Genomic DNA, 267 nt, shown 5'->3' on the forward strand with positions numbered 1-267 from the left:
AGGAAGCCGGCGTAGCCCTGCCTCTCTCCCCCTGCCCACCTCTCCCGCACCCTGCGGCCCCCCAGCGATGGCTGTGGTCCCTCGGGGGACCCTCACTCCCGCCGCCCCTTCTCACCTGCGTTTGTACTCGTCACGTTCCCTCTTCACCTTGGCCAGCACGTTGTAGAGGGCCCGGATCTCTGGGGTGATGGTGTCGATCTGCACGCCCACCCCGTCCGGGTGGACCCAGGAGACCCCCGGTCCCTGCACCAGGGTGGTCTCCGGCCC

The 267-nt window shown here is 69.7% G+C and overlaps 1 protein-coding gene across 1 annotated transcript in view; it reads right to left on the bottom strand.

Annotated features, from left to right (window-relative positions):
• Window positions 1-264, bottom strand: part of IFFO1 (intermediate filament family orphan 1) — a gene marked incomplete at its 5' end in the record, with an annotated part of 9,799 nt that extends 9,535 nt beyond the window's left edge. The window contains one exon of the mRNA XM_010291999.1: window positions 116-264. Within this exon, the coding sequence (XP_010290301.1) occupies window positions 116-264 (149 nt within the window). The remainder of the gene's footprint in view (window positions 1-115) is intronic.
• Between the last annotated feature and the right edge of the window lie 3 nt (window positions 265-267).

The sequence above is a fragment of the Phaethon lepturus genome, unplaced genomic scaffold, assembly GCF_000687285.1.
Source record: "Phaethon lepturus isolate BGI_N335 unplaced genomic scaffold, ASM68728v1 scaffold28277, whole genome shotgun sequence".
Taxonomy (NCBI): Eukaryota; Metazoa; Chordata; class Aves; order Phaethontiformes; family Phaethontidae; genus Phaethon; species Phaethon lepturus.